Source organism: Echinops telfairi, unplaced genomic scaffold (assembly GCF_000313985.2).
Source record: "Echinops telfairi isolate 266 unplaced genomic scaffold, ASM31398v2 ScPeMD7_7416;HRSCAF=8454, whole genome shotgun sequence".
In the NCBI taxonomy this organism is placed as follows: domain Eukaryota; kingdom Metazoa; phylum Chordata; class Mammalia; order Afrosoricida; family Tenrecidae; genus Echinops; species Echinops telfairi.
Genome location: NW_022111316.1, coordinates 1,444,871 through 1,458,555, shown reverse-complemented (window position 1 = coordinate 1,458,555; position 13,685 = coordinate 1,444,871). Strand labels below are relative to the sequence as shown.

At 45.3% G+C, this 13,685-nt stretch overlaps 1 protein-coding gene across 1 annotated transcript in view; it reads left to right on the top strand.

Moving 5' to 3' along the window:
- The window catches only part of MS4A13 (membrane spanning 4-domains A13), a 93,720-nt gene extending 82,126 nt beyond the window's left edge, over positions 1-11,594 (top strand). Inside the window, exon 7 of the mRNA XM_013007806.2 lies at positions 11,514-11,594. Coding sequence (XP_012863260.1) covers positions 11,514-11,594 — 81 coding nt within the window. The remainder of the gene's footprint in view (positions 1-11,513) is intronic.
- Positions 11,595-13,685: the final 2,091 nt, after the last annotated feature.

Here is a 13,685-nt window from a genome sequence, read left to right as displayed (position 1 = left end):
CCACCTCTGGCCACATAGGAGAGGAGGAGAATCCAGCTCCTCCCCAGCTCAGGAGCGATAGGCACAAGGCAGAGGTCACACAGGCCCCCACCCTCCATTTTTCTGAAACAACCGTTCAACACTCTCCTTTTCTACTGAGTCCAATCATTCATTGCACGTGCTCAGAACTCAGACCATACACACAAGTATGAGGACGTATTAGGGAAATTAACAAAGTACCACAAACTTGGATCAGAAAACACTAAAACTATAGTCCTTGGTTCACAGCAACGCCTCTCCTCAGCTTGCAGCCAGGTCTCTCTCTCTGGTGCTCAGTGTCCCAGTCACATGGTCCAATGGCCTCTGCCTTCGTCCATGGACCAGAAAGCCCACCTGATGCTCCACTTCACAGTCTCATCATTTCGGTGCTGCTGCTCTGCTCTGTCTCATGGTCTCCTTACCTCGGTCCCTGATCTCAGTGTGACATGGCCTCTGCAGCTTCCACCACTTCCGGCAGGGATTACAAATGTGCTCCGCTAGTGGCTCCTCTTCTTTGATGCTCCTGAGAATTCTTTCTCCTGTTTCTGAGAGGTGACTTTCTGATACCCAGAGGAATGGCAACCAACTCACTAGCCCCCTCTATTAGAGTCACACACCCTATAACCCTGGTAGTGTAGTAGGTTATGATAATGAGTCTTTCTACTCCCATAAAGATTTACAGTCTCAGAAGCTCACAGTGACAGTTCTACTCTGCTCCACAATGCTTTTACTTGGTTCACTGTTCTACAATCTACAAGCTTGGCCTTTTCAATGATTTTATTAGCTCACTAATATTCCTGGGAGGGGGTGAAGCAGGTCTTGTTGTCTACTTCTAAGAATCCTGACAGCTTCGTGGAATATCATTTAAAGTTGCTAGAAAATGAATGAAAGTTAATAAAAACCATTGGAATTGTTAGGAGATGTTTAACTATGGGTAATGAAATTTTTAAAAGCCTAGTTCATAGAACTGTTTCATTGTGGAAAAAGCAAAGAATGTAAGAATAAACTTCTCAATGAGTGTTACATAGCTTAGAATTTATTTTGTTTCATTTTTATGTTTTTTTTAGAACTAGATTCTATTCATTCCTTCTATGTATGTGCTGTATTTTGGATAAGATGCCACCATTCCCCGTTCTGCTGAAAAAAGAAACTAGAGTATTTGGGGTAAGGACTAGGGGTTGCCTAAGTGAATCTGTGATTTGGGTGTGTTGAAAGTTCCAAATGTGTAGAGGAGAGAATAACACCTCTGCTTCGTCTACCAATGGAAGACACTTATTGGACAAGTTCTTACAAATAAACTCCTACCATCCTACCTCTGTGATTTTCCCTTTGTCTATGCATGTCTATAATGAGTTTGGAGGAAATTAGAGACAGTGGGTCCTAAAGGAGATGATGTCTACCTACAGCCAAGAAATAATGTAGATCACAGGACTTTTTGAGCATCTCATAACACTATGTTCTTGTTATAATCACCCTACATTTATCTCAAGGAAGTTGCCGTCCTAGGCCACCATCCCCACTCCTTCACCCCAACCAAACCTGACATACGACTTTCTTTCTATGCCATCCTTGCTCTTCAACACTTTAAAGAGGTCTTGTGCCTCAGATTTGCCCAATGCCATCAGTTTGATTTCTTGACTGCTGCTTCCATGAAAATTGGTCACAGACCCAATCAAGATAAAATCCTTGACAATCTCAATTTTTTCTCTCCCATAAATATCAGAACCTAGGAAACCTTATGCAGTGTATCTGCTCTATTCCAGTAGGTCTGCTCTATCCAAGTCACTATGACTCGAACTTGGTGCAGTGGCACACACCAACTACCACAACACTTGCTGAGGGTGTGACACTATGGGGTTGTTAGTCTGGTTATGATGCGAATGCAAGGAATTGATGAGGACAGGGGCTCTGGAAATCACACTTCTGTTTGCTAGCAGTTTAAAGAACTTGCCATGAGAAGTCAGGGCCCTGGCTTTACTAGTTCACATCATGATTAAACCTAAAAACCAAACCAGTCACCCAAGAGTCCATTCCTTTGCATGAAATGCAGAGTAGACTGGAACTCGATCAGATTCTCTTGACTGCAATATTTACAAAAGCAGGTCATCAGGCCTTTTCCCCACAGATCCACAGCATAGGTTCTAACCTTCAGTTAGTAGTCAGTGTCCAACTGCTACATGCATATGAGGTGATTAAAAATCCCATGGCTTGGATCAGGTGTACTGTAGTCCTCAAAGCGAGTACTTGTGTCAACCCATTTATTCCACCCGGGGGCAACTTAATCTTATTGTGCCTTAGAAATTAGGCAAAGAGACACAACTGTAAGCTGTTGGGACAAAACAAAAGCACACACACACACACACACACAAATATTCACCGAATAACAGAATCGATGCAGCAAAAGTTCTAGAATGACAGGGCTCTTAGTGATTCACTATCCTATCTTCACTCTGTTTGAACAAAGCCCAGGTCTCAGTCCAGCCATGGGTTGCAGAAGTCAAGACTGACCAAGCAATTAGACAGATCAAAGGGAAATTAAAAACCCAAGTTCTAGGCAGGTACAGTTGAGAGAAGGGAGGTTAAGGTCAGAAGGTTCCAGTCCAAATGACATTCGGAAAGCAAGAGTGAGATCCAGGTGTAGTATTGGCAAGATTGATTAGAAGAAGTAGAGCAGAACACAGCCCACCTCTCAAAGCTGGAGGATTCTGAGTGTGTGTCCTACTTACCTGGCCCATAAACAAGACCCTAGACACCTTCACTTACCTGAAAGTAACCAGACCAAGGCGATGTCATTGAAATTCTCATGAATATTTCCTGCATGAACTCTATGTCGAGACTCTCAGCCATTTTATGACTGCTGTCTTCTTCCGTCACCTTGGGGCTTCTCCTCAGGTTTTGATCATGAGAGGAGAATAGAACTATGTCCTCATATCTATATGTTAAGAATTAAGGTTGCTGATGGACATCGGGCCTCAACTCAAATACTCCCTTAACACGAGAACACTTTGTTCTAAAAATCTGGCATTCTGTGATGCTCACTTTCCCGACATGATCATTGAAGACAAAATGGGTGCATAAGCAAATGTAGTGAAGAAAACTGAAGGTTCCTGGCTATCAACAGATATAGCATCTGGGGTCTTAAAGGCTTGAAGATAAACAAGCAGCCATCAAGCTCAGAAGCAACAGAGCCCACATGGAAGAAGCCCACCAGCCTGTATGATCATGAGATGTCAATGGGATCAGATATCAGGTGTGTAAGACCCAGAATAAAACCATACCCAAGGTGAATGGGGTCAGGAGACGGGTGCATGGAGTGGAGACCCACTACCCATCTGGAGACAATTGGACATCCCCTCACAGAGGGGTCACAGGGAAGAAATGAGCCAGTCAACGTGCAGTATAGCACTGATGAAACACACAACTTTCCTCTAGCTCTTTAGCTCTTTGGTGCTTCCTTCACCCCACCTTCATGACCTCAATTCTACCTTACAAATCGGATTAGACCAGAGCATGCCCACTGCTACAGATAAGAGCCCACAACACATGGAATCCAGGATAGATAAACCCCTCAGGGCCAACAAAGAGAGTAGAGATTCCAGCAGGATTAGGGGAGAGTGGGGGAAAAGGGGGAATCTATCACAAAGATCAATCTAGAACCCCCTCCCAGGGGGGCAAATAACAGAAAAGTGGAGGAGGGGTGACAGAGTACGATGTTAGATAGGGAAAAATAATCTATAACTTATCAAAGGTTTGTGACGGAGGGCGGGCAAGGGAGGGAAGGGGAAGAAATGGGGAGCTGATATCGGGCTCAAGTGGGAAGAGAATGCTTTGAAAATGATGATGGCAGCATATGTGTAAATGTGCTTGACATATTGGATGAATGTTTGGATTGTGATAAGAGCTATAAGAGCCCCCAATAAAAGTATTTTTTAAAGAAGTTGAGCAAGAATAATTGCAAAGACCTCTATGCTCCAGAAACATGAGTAGAAACTAGGTTCTCTCATATCATTTCTGTCACTCTGAATAACTCTCATGGATGATGATATTGCTTGTGCGATTCATTATGATATTCTTTTCTTTCAGGCTGCCCAAATAATGGTTGGTCTGTTTCACGGTGCTCTGGGATATATCTGGATATTCTTACACAAAAACCATCATTTATTCTTTGGAAAAGTCTACCAGCCTGTCGCCTTGCTATCGGGATATCCATTTTGGGCATTTAGCTTTGTAAGTAAGTGATCTCATTGCTGGTGGTCATTCATGCATCTACTCAATACGTTCAGTCGCTACTTCTGTGACTGGGCAGTGTGCTGGACATACCAGCCGGGAAAACAAAGTCTCTGAACCTCATCGTCTACTGAAGGTATCTTAAAAGAATAAGTGTGTCTATAAAGTCCATCCATGCAAAGAATCTACCTAGTTTAGCAAATGTTGCAGCAAGGAATAGGAAGACTCATCTAGTAGTAGGTGGAAGGTGACTGAGCAGCATACTGAGCTGGGTTCTTGTTCTTGTTTCCCAGTAATGAAAGCCAGCGCTTAATTTCAGGGGCAGTAGAGGGGACTTGAGGGGAGTCCTGGGGGTGTAGCGAGTTATGCATTGGGCTGCTAACTACAAGGTCAGCCATTCAGAACCACCAGTCGCTCCACAGGAGAAAGACAAGACTTCCTACTCCCATAAAGAGTTGTGGTCTCAGAATACACACAATACACTACATGGAAGGGAAAGAATTAAACAAGTTGGGGTGGGGGTGAGGCTGACTCGTGTTGGTCCCACCTGTGGTACAGATAGGTCCAGGCACTGCTGGTGCTGGTGAGCGTGTTTCCAGTGCAGGCCGGCAACAGATGCTGGTCTTTTGCCACAGACCCAACAGTCTGATAGCTGATAGGCTGCTGTCTTACAGCAGCAGCCATGACAGTCCCGTTGGCAAAAAGATATAAATAAATCTGGAAGCACTGGAGGTGAGAAGATAGGCGTGAGAGGCGCTAACCAGGGTAAACGATGACCATCAAGCACAGTATATGCAGTGGCGGGCGAGGTGCTCCAAGGGACCCTAGGCTGGGGCCTTCCCCCAGGTTTGCAATACCATACGGATTGTCCCTGTGGGCCCTCTTGTAAGGGAGACCAAAGTCCTTCAATTTGGGAACTAGAGTGCCCCGTAAACTTGTCACTGGAGTTCCTTTAGGGATCATCTCACCCTGAGGTGACTCAAAACCAAACTCACCGCCCAGCAGTCGAGCCCCACTCCAGGACAGGGTCGAGTGGCCCCTGTGGCTCTCTGAGACTGGGCCTCTTGACAGGAATCGAAAGCCTCTTTCTCTCAGAGAGCAGCTGGTGGTTTCCAACTGCTGTTAGTAGCCCAACTCATATCACGCCCCCACCCCCCAAGCAGGGCTCCTTCACCGGGGTTAGCCACCTGCACACGGGAGGCAGGTGTTGAGTGTCACCATGGGGACATCTGCGACCCTGAACGCCACTATTTTACCCTGAGGGGACAAAAATTGGAACCACTGAGGGCAGTATGTCCCTGTCTGTGGGAGAGGGCAACATTCCTCCCAGGGGAAATGGAAATGGGAAACTGGTGGAGTTTCTGGGCAGAGACCAAAGGCATTGTTGGTCTCTGCCATAGACATTGCCATGGCCTACTGCAGCCCTTGGCTTGATAACTGGCTGGCACTGGGTCATGTCAGCTGTTGATACTCCTCGATGTGTTGCTGGGCCTCTGGAAGCCGCTTGGTCCGTTGTTGCAATGAGTGGGTATCGTGGCATGGCTCCTGCTTCCAGACTCCATTCATCCGTTCCGTGCGTCCCGCAGCGATGGGCTTGTAGGGGATGGGGGTGGGTGAAAGTGCAGGGTATGCCCACCTGTCAGCCTACTCCTGCACCTGGTGTCCTGTGCCGGGTCTCTGTCAACATCTGCTGGGGTACCACAGTGGTGCACAGCTGTTTCCTGGTCACCTGTCTGGGCCTTTCTTCGTCTCAGGTTTATTCCCTTTCCCTGAGTCTCCCTGTATCCCTGCCACCCAGACATTGAATCACTAGAGCTTCTTCATTCCCCCCAGGTCAGTCAAGACTTGAGCAGCTCTGGCTATGGGATGTCCTCCCATTGGACTTAATATGGACACTAGGGCCCACACCAGCCATAGAGGGACAGGCTGCAGAACGATGTCTTTCATGCCACTCTGAACAGCTCATAGTGTGGGCCCCCATGTGGGGAGGTATCATCAAATCTATTCTGACTCATAGAGACCATGTGTGCAATGGCACAAAACGCTGCCTGGTCCCGCACCATCTTCACGAACAATGTTTGAGCCCATGTGGCAGCCCCTGTGTCAATCCATCTTCTCAAGCGTCTTCCTATTTTTCGCGCCCGCTGTGCTGTACCAAACATGATGTCCTTTGCCAGGGACTGATCTCTCCTGGCAGCATGTCCAAAGTACACGAGAAAAAGTCTCACCGTTCTTGCTGCTAAGGAGCATTCTGGCTACACTTCTTCCAAGACAGATTGGTTTGGGGGTTTTTGGCAGCCCATGGTACTTTTCATGATGGGCCCTAGTAGTTCTCCACAAACACTGGGGGCTTCATCCCTCGTTCCCTGATAACTTCCTGGCGCTCCTCCGGAACATAACATGGAGGACAGAGTGTCACTCTCATTAGGCCAAGCAAGCCAGCAGGGTGCTAGAATCCCAAGGAGCGATGTTATCTAGTCCTTGTTCACCACAGTACGTAGGCTCTGTCACAGCACTGGATGTGTGATGACTACGGTCATTTTGGACATTTCCTGTCCTGTGAGCATAATACTCTCTGGTATCCCACAGATGGAGTAGCCAAACAGCAAAGGATTTTCCCCTTCTGTCTATATCAAATGTCTAACTCTACTAGCTCTGCCCCAGTAGATTTCCACATGGTGACCTATTGCTGATGCTCAGGGACTGCAAAGTCCCAGGGATCTAGACTCAGTGATCCAGGTTGGTCTCTCTTAACCTCGGTCACTACAGCAGACCAGTGTCCCAAGGGACGCTATGTCCTTCCCCCACACATCCCTCCTTCTGAGTCCATAGAGAACATTAGAGGGTCCCAGTCTGCCTTCCCCATCACTGCTCACACTCACAGCCCAGATAGGCACTGTCCTTTGACCTTCACTAGGTGGCATACGTGGGTTTCGACGATGATTCTGGTGTCTGATGTCTGGTAATACAGGTGCTTCTTATTCTAATTGCAACTCCTCTCCCAGCGGCTGCACCTCCATTTGTGTGGCCATCTCAGCTTCCATGGCAACACAGACAGCCCACAAAAGGAGCCAGGTTACCAAGGCAACAAGCACTTTGATATCTTCCTAAGTCTTATCAACACCTACTACATTCAGGAATCGTAACAATCATTGTGGTGTTTTCGGGTCCCATCTGCAAGTGCTGGTCCTCAGGTTTCAAATCACTGTATTAAGGGATAGGTGCCCTGCTGGCATCGTGGTTTTACATTGGGCTGCTAACCACAAGGTCAGCAGTTCAAAACCACCGGCCACTCCAAAGGAGAAGGATGGACTGTCTACTCCCATAAAGAGTTAAAGTCTCAGGAACACATAGGGGTAAGTCTATCCTGCCTTACAGGGTAGTTACGAGTTGGAATCAACTCAACGGCAATGAGTGAGTGAGTGCTAACGGATAACATATGAAGGTCGCTGGCCATCCTGAGATTTCTCCCACAGAGTCCTGTCTCCCCAGCACATTTCTGAGGCCCCAGAGTTTTTCAGTTCTTGGCTGGCTCACCAATTATTTGGGCTGAAGATCAAAAGAGGGAAAGACACCCTATGTGTACAGGCCAAAAGACAGGAAAACTGACCCGGAACCAGGCAAAGAGACTTTAGTTTATTTGCATTAGAGGCTTACAGACTGGGAAAGCAGTACTGCATCCTGCAGCAGCTGCCCGGACAGGAAAGGATCCACTCTGGGTAGCCAGGGAGGCTCTGATTGTGCCACTTAAATGACTTTGAGGGAGATAAGTTATTTGCACTATGATTTTAGGTACCGGAAAGGCATCTGGCTGTGCTCCAGCCTGGCTATATGCAGGAGGCAAAGGGCCATATGCTCCGAGTGACCAGGAGGGCACAGTGGGAATGCCTGCTTAGCTGAAATACAGTCACTTTGCACATTTACCTAGTATCCCTACAGATGTGCAAAACTATACGTGAAGTTACGTTGAAGAAGGTGGAATTTCAGGTGTTTGAAAGGTGGGGTACATTGGGATTGAAATCTCTTTTTACATATCAGATGTATTATCCTACAAGGTTGAATGGAGATTTGGGGAGAGAAGCATGTATTTGGAGTCATTGGTGTGGTGGTGATATGTAATACAGTCACACTGAATGAAATTACCAAGAATTATCTTGTTGATATAAAGTAAAAAAGAGCACCAGGACCTGAGTCCATAGTTAACAGTAAGGAGGGAGAGCTGGCAAAGAAGGCAGAGGACCAAAATAAGAAATGTTGCTACCCTGGAATTCAAGGGAAGAAAGTGGGGTCATATCCGGAGGGAGTAAAGAACTCTCAAAGATTACAGATACGTTGAGTTAGTAGAGACAAGACCTAAAATTGCCCTTTGGCTGCTTTAAGGCAGAGGTCATTGGGAGTGACCCTGAAAAGAGCCGGTTCGGTGACAAGGTAAGACTGAAAGTTTGAGTGCAGTCAGTTTCAAAAAGGAGTTGGAAAAGGGGACCGAACTTTAGTGAGTTTTTCCAGCAAAGGCAAGAAAAAGAACATGGCAGTGGCTGAGTGGGAAACTACAGTGTGAGTGTTCATTGTGGGCCAGCGATTAAGTCTGTCTTTAAGGTTATGCTGAGACGCTAGTGGAAGGTTAAGAGCACTGCATACTCCAGATGGAGAAGCCACAGGTGGGCCGAATGCCTATCACTGTTACATCCCCATGCAGCTAGAAATCCAAGCCTGACCTCAGAGTCTGGTGCAGACCAATTCTATCGAGTCCCCTCCTTTATTCAAGGAACTGCAATACACGCTCACTGGATTAAAATTTCTCCAGGCCTCAGATGGTTATGTACCCATAACATAGAGGGATGAAACCTATCCGTCATGTTTTTGACGAATCTTTTAACCTAATGTAAACTGTCTGAATTCCATTTGGAGTACATTGCAGGTGCCTCTGAGGGCAATCCCTCTCACGGTGACCCTCCGTCGGTCAGAGTAGAACAGCGTTCCATAGGACTTTCGGTGGCTGGTGTTTTGGCCCCAGAAGTAGATCTTCAGCTCTTTCTTCCAGGGAGCCTCTGGGACAGGTCAAACACGAACCTCCAACTTTGGGGTTAGCAGGGTGAACCGCTCGCACCGCCTCAGGACTCCATACACAAGTGGGAAATGTCCGGTGGGCCACAGAAGACCCGTGAAATCATCGCTACCTGTTAACATCATACACTTCCCCAAAGGGAAGCAGTTAGAGCCATTGCATTTGGGATGGGTTCATTAAGTGCTTGGCCGTATGGCCAGGAAATGATGTTATAAATATCCAAATGGCCCCCAAATGGTTCCCCACCCCTGGGAGGGGGACGGCGGGAGGCAGTGCATACTAGATGAACAAAGAAGCAAAGAATACAGGTTTGATTTTTCCAGTATATTTGGGTGCTGTCATGAAACTGAGGGCCATCAACGTTGGCAGCCACCAACCACTGGGAGAAAGAAAAGAGATTTCCAAGGAGGACTGCACTTGCATGGAGATTTCAGTTCTTTCAGTAGCAGCTTTCGCTCCCTGTGATGTTCTTCCCAGATTTCATAAGTCTTCCGACCATTGCCGGGCAGATATTAGCTCTAATGTCACCTTCTTTCTTTCTTTTTTTCTTTTTTTTTAAACATTTTATTAGGGGCTCATACAACTGTTATCGCAATCCATACACACGTCAATTGTGTAAAGCGCATTTGTACATCATTCTCAAAACATTTTCTCTCCACTTAAACCCCCGACATGAGGTCCTTATTTTTCCCCTCCCTCCCTGCACCCCCCTCCCGCATGAGCCCTTGATAGTTTATAAATTGGTATTTTGTCATATCTTGCCCTGTCCGACGTCTCCCTTCACCCACTTTTCGGTTGTCTGTCCCCCAGACAGACACATGTAGTTCCTTGTAATTGGTCACATGTAGTTCTTTGTAATCGGTTCCCTCTTTCCTACCCATTCTCCCTTTACCCTCCCTGTTTCGCCACTCACACCACTGGTCCTGTAGGGCTCATCTTCATAGACCGTGTTGAACACCTCTTAGAATTTGCTGCCCTCAAGGTATCTTCTGTCACATCACCCGATTTCACGGTCACGTTCCTTTTATCTTACTATAACCTGAACGTCTCTTCTCTATACATATGTGTCTATTGCCTGCAGACTTATTTACTTCCTTACCTGTTTGTTGCCACCCTATTGACTAGGCTTTGTCAGAGTCCCGGTCGTTCTGGGGAAAGAGAGTTGTTCTGATTACAGATTATGAATAACATTTTTGAGTGTCCTAGCAAGGTTGACATGGATTTTAAAACAAAACAAAAACTCCATTTTTGAAACAGGAAACTCTTGCCCTTTCAACAGTGCCAGGATCTGAAGAAGAACTCGGGATGGCCAACCTTTGAAAGACAACAAGTGTTTTTAAATCTTTTCTGATAATATTTTCAGTGAAATTATATTAAGCATGCATTGCATACACGTGGAATCACTAAATTAAGGCCATGTATATTTTTTCATCATAAAGTTCATAGATAGAGTAACAAGTTATTAAATAGAACCAAGTAAAATTGTTTCTCCCTGCATGGCATAAAATAATGCTTAAACTATCCCTTCCTCCCATCTCAAATACAAGTGTCACATTAAATAGAGAGCGACTGTGCTTATTGTTAGTTGTTGTTGGATGCTGTTGTGTCATTTCTGACTTATAGCAACCTTGCGTATGACAGAACAAAATGTTGCCTGGTCCTGCACCATTCTCACGAAGGTTATGCTTGCAGCCACCGTGTCAATCCACCTAGTTGAAGGGCTTCCTCTTTCTTGTAGACCTTTGACTTTTTTAGCAAGCATGACTGTCTTGTTTTCCAGGGACTGGTCTGTGTATGTATTATTGCGTTATTTCTGTAATAGGAGCCTTGGTGGCGTAGTGCTTATGCATTGGGCTGCTAACTGCAAGGTCAGCCATTCAAAACCACCAGCAGCTCTGAGAAAGAAAGAGGGGACTTTCTACTCCTTGAAAGGCGTGACAGTCTCAGAAACACACGGGGGCCGTTCTACCTTGTCCTGTAGGGTTTCTATGAGTTGGCATCCACTAGGTGGCAGTGAGTTTGCTTGGTTTTCAGTGTATTTCCACAGGCTACTACAGCACTACAATAGAAATTTGGTACTGAGCCAAATTTCTCCCCAAAATTCAATCGCTATTCGATGGGCTTCAAGCATGTTAATAAAATTGTGACAACACTCTCTTAAGGGAAAAGTTAATGTAAAGATACCCCTTCTTTTTGTTTCTAGTATATTATATCAGGAATATTTGCAGTCGAAGCCGAGAAGAAGCGTACCCAATGCCTAGTAAGTCAGAATGTCAGTGACTAAAGCTTCATTTGTTCAAAACCAAACGACTGAAATTTAAAATACTAACTTGCAAAGCTTTTTAAATGGATATGTGCTAATAAAATCATTTTCTAATTTCATGAGACATTGAAGTAATACAGAGTGCATGAAGCAAACCAGAACTTCAGAGATGGGTATTTAAGTAGGATAAGTCATTTATTGCACATTAAGATGTCAATTCTGATAAAAGTATGTATGTCTGGATATCAAGAAACTATGAAAGGGAAAAACATCCTGGTGGCATAGTGGTAATGAATTGGGTTGCTAACCACAAGATGAGCAGGTCAGAACCACCAGCCACACTACAAGGGAGAAAGAGAAGCCATTCTATTCACATAAAAAGCTACAGTCTTGGGAGGGAGGAGAAAAAAAGAGTAGCTTCTACCAAGGGCTTAAGTTGAAAGAAACTGTTTTAGAAATGATGATGATAACATATATACAAATGTGCTTGCTACAATTGATGTAGGAATTGTTAAAGAGCTGTAAGAGCTCCCAAGAAAATGACTTACTAAAATTAAAAAATTCTTTATGGGAAGGGGAGGGATATATTGGAATGAGTAAGATATGTCATTAAAAATATTACTGCGGGTGGGGGGGAAGCTACAGTCTTGGAAACTCCCAAGGGCAGCTCTACTCTGTCCATTATGAGTCAGCATTGACTCATAGCAGTGAGTGAGAGAATAATAGTAGTTAAGATGTTGGCACCAGGTCTCTACAGATGTTTGCATATTGTCTCACAATAAACCCTTATCCAGTAGAAAACAAACCCTTACAACAAACCCCACCACTACATAGATTTGAAAAACTGAGATCCCAAGAGTCTAAGCAAACTCTTTCGAATGTCCTGAGAAACTGAGATGCTTTTGCTATCCTTAAGCCTGCAGCAGACCACACCTGACAGTACTAATGAAGTGACTCAGGAGGGGGATGGCCAGACCAGAAAGACCATCTATCAACTGCTATCCACTCACCTGGGGTGGGAGTCAAAATTCAACCCATCCTGACTATTAATAAGGTCCCAATAAAGGCTCTGCGCATGGACTCTCCACTGGTTTCCAGGGGTGGTGAAAGACACACATTTGGGAAATGAAAATTCTGTAATGGAAACCCTCCCAGAACCCATCCTGTGCTTCTCTTCATTTGTATCCTTCATGTAATAACAAACTTGTAATTGCAGCTAGAGCAAGAGAGAAAAGAGAAAGATAGGGAGGAAGAGAATGAGAGTGAGACTAAGGAGCTAACTCTAGATCATATAATTTGCAAACAACACTGCTTCACTTGGAACCCAGACAGTTTGCTTCTAGAGCCCAGACACTTAACCATTGCTTAGATTATATGGCAAAAAGAAGAAGAAGTCTATCAGTAGGAAAGGCTGGGAGGAGAGGGTGACGATGGGGCCATGCAATCAGAAGAGAAAGGACTGACCAGCAGGTCCTGGCTGAGGGTAACTCAGAAGAACCCAGGTGTTCTATAAAACCACCAAAAGAAAGCAAAGTATGTAGATTTCCCTAAATGTTTGCCTTCTCTGTTCTCATTTCTTCCTCCGTTTCGTTATTTCTACCCATAACCACTTTCCTCTGGACAAAAAGTGTGCAGTGTTGCTTAGCGCACTATGCTGGTGGTAAGTTCTCTCAGTTTTCTTAGTCTGAAAACAACCTAATGCTGTGGTTTTCTGAAATATTCTTTAGCTGTGCAGAGAATGCAACAGTCTGAAAAGGCTTGTATTTCATCACATGCCTGGTGTCATTCTACCATGCTGTGGCTTCCATCCTTGCTCTTGTGAAGTTTGAGTCTTAGTTTTGTCCCTTTTACCATAATATACCTTCTTATCACAGCAGCTTTTACAATACCCCCTCTACCTTTCATTGTCATCAGATTTACTATGATGTGTGAGTTAGTTAATTGTACCTACCTGGCCGATAATCACATGTGGGGCTAATTGAAAGGTGGAGGGATAGATGGGTGGTGAGCCTCGCCTTTCTAGTTCTCTGGTCTCTTGTTTTGTGATGGTCGCACCAGGGTGCAGCTGCCTTAGCAGTTCCCTGCTTCAGCTTGCAAGATTGACTTCCTACA